General features: G+C 58.4%; 1 protein-coding gene across 1 annotated transcript; it reads left to right on the top strand.

The window, feature by feature from the left end:
- Positions 1–6: 6 nt before the first annotated feature.
- LOC110392066 (cell surface glycoprotein 1-like) lies at positions 7–1,405 on the top strand. The gene has a single exon (XM_021384023.1). The coding sequence runs from the start codon at positions 14–16 to the stop codon at positions 1,367–1,369; it is 1,356 nt and encodes a 451-aa protein (XP_021239698.1). The 5' UTR covers positions 7–13; the 3' UTR covers positions 1,370–1,405.
- The last annotated feature ends 30 nt before the right edge of the window (positions 1,406–1,435 follow it).

The following is a 1,435-nucleotide window of genomic DNA, read 5'->3' as shown; positions in this document are numbered from 1 at the left end:
CCCAATGGGAACCATGGAGGACCCGATGAGAACCGTGGAGAACCCCAAAACTGCAGAGAACCCAATGGGAACCGAGGAGAACCCCAAAAATCGGGAGAACCCAAAGGGAACCAAGGAGAACCTGGCAGGAACCATGAAGACCCCAAAGCCCACCAAGATCCCAATGGAGACCCCAAAACCCCCAGAGCCCCCAACAGAGACCCCAAAACCCATAGATACCCCAGCGGAGACCCCAAAACCTACTGGGGTCCCAATGGAGACCCCAGAACCCACAACAGAGACCCCAAAACCCATAGAGATCCCAACAGAGACCCCAAAACCCACTGGGGTCCCAATGGAGACCTCAAACCATATAGAGATCCCAATGGAGACCCCAAAGCCCATAGAGATCCCAACAGAGACCCCAAAACCTGCTGGGGTCCCAATAGAGACCTCAAACCATATAGAAGTCCCAATGGAGACCCCAAAACCCACAACAGAGACCCCAAACCCCACAGAGACCCCAATGGAGACCCCAAAACCTACTGGGGTTCCAACGGAGACCCCAAACCCCATAGAGGTCCCAATGGAGACCCCAGAATCCACTGGGGTCCCAATGGAGATCCCAAAACCCACAACAGAGACCCCCAAACCCATAGAGATCCCAACAGAGACCCCAAAACCCGCTGGGGTCCCAGTAGAGACCTCAAACCATATAGAGGTCCCAATGGAGACCCCAAACCCCATAGAAGTCCCAACAGAGACCCCAAACCCCATAGAGACCCCAGCAGAGACCCCAAAACCTGCTGGGGTCCCAACGGAGACCCCAAACCCCATAGAGGTCCCAATGGAGACCCCAAACCCCATAGAGATGCCAACGGCGCCCTCAAAACCCACAACAGAGACCCCAAAACCCATAGAGATCCCAACAGAGCCCCCAAGACCCAGAACAGAGACCCCAAACGCCACAGAGATGCCAATGGAGACCCCAAATCCCATAGAGGTCCCAATGGAGACCCCAAAACCCACATCAGAGACCCCAAAACCCATAGAGATCCCAACAGGGACCCCAAAACCTTCTGGGGTCCCGATGGAGACCCCAAGCCCCATAGAGATCCCAATGGAGACCCCAAAACCCATAGAGATCCCAATAGAGCCCCCAAAACCCGCTGGGGTCCCAACGGAGACCCCAAACCCCATAGAGCCCCCAACCCCCCCCCTGGGGGTCCCGGTGCCCCCCCCGAGGTCGCGCCGCCGGAGCTGGGGGTCCCGCGCCCCCCCCCGCGCCCTCAGCCACCTGCGCGACGCCGACCTGGTGCGGAAACGGAGGGGGGAGCGCGGGGACCCCCCCGGCACCGGGACCCCCACGGTGAGAGCTGTGTTATTGTAGGGTCTACAATAATTGGGGGGGGGTGTTGTTGTTGTAGGGTCTACAATAATTCGGGCTGGGGGGTTG

This window comes from Numida meleagris, unplaced genomic scaffold (genome assembly GCF_002078875.1).
Source record: "Numida meleagris isolate 19003 breed g44 Domestic line unplaced genomic scaffold, NumMel1.0 unplaced_Scaffold900, whole genome shotgun sequence".
Taxonomy (NCBI): domain Eukaryota; kingdom Metazoa; phylum Chordata; class Aves; order Galliformes; family Numididae; genus Numida; species Numida meleagris.
Note: the sequence above shows the minus strand (reverse complement) of the source record. Positions and strands in the feature narration are given on the sequence as shown.

Excerpts from the sequence above, each read along its gene's own strand:
- LOC110392066 (XM_021384023.1), top strand. The coding sequence starts at position 14 with ATGGAGGACCCGATGAGAACCGTGGAGAACCCCAAAACTGCAGAGAAC.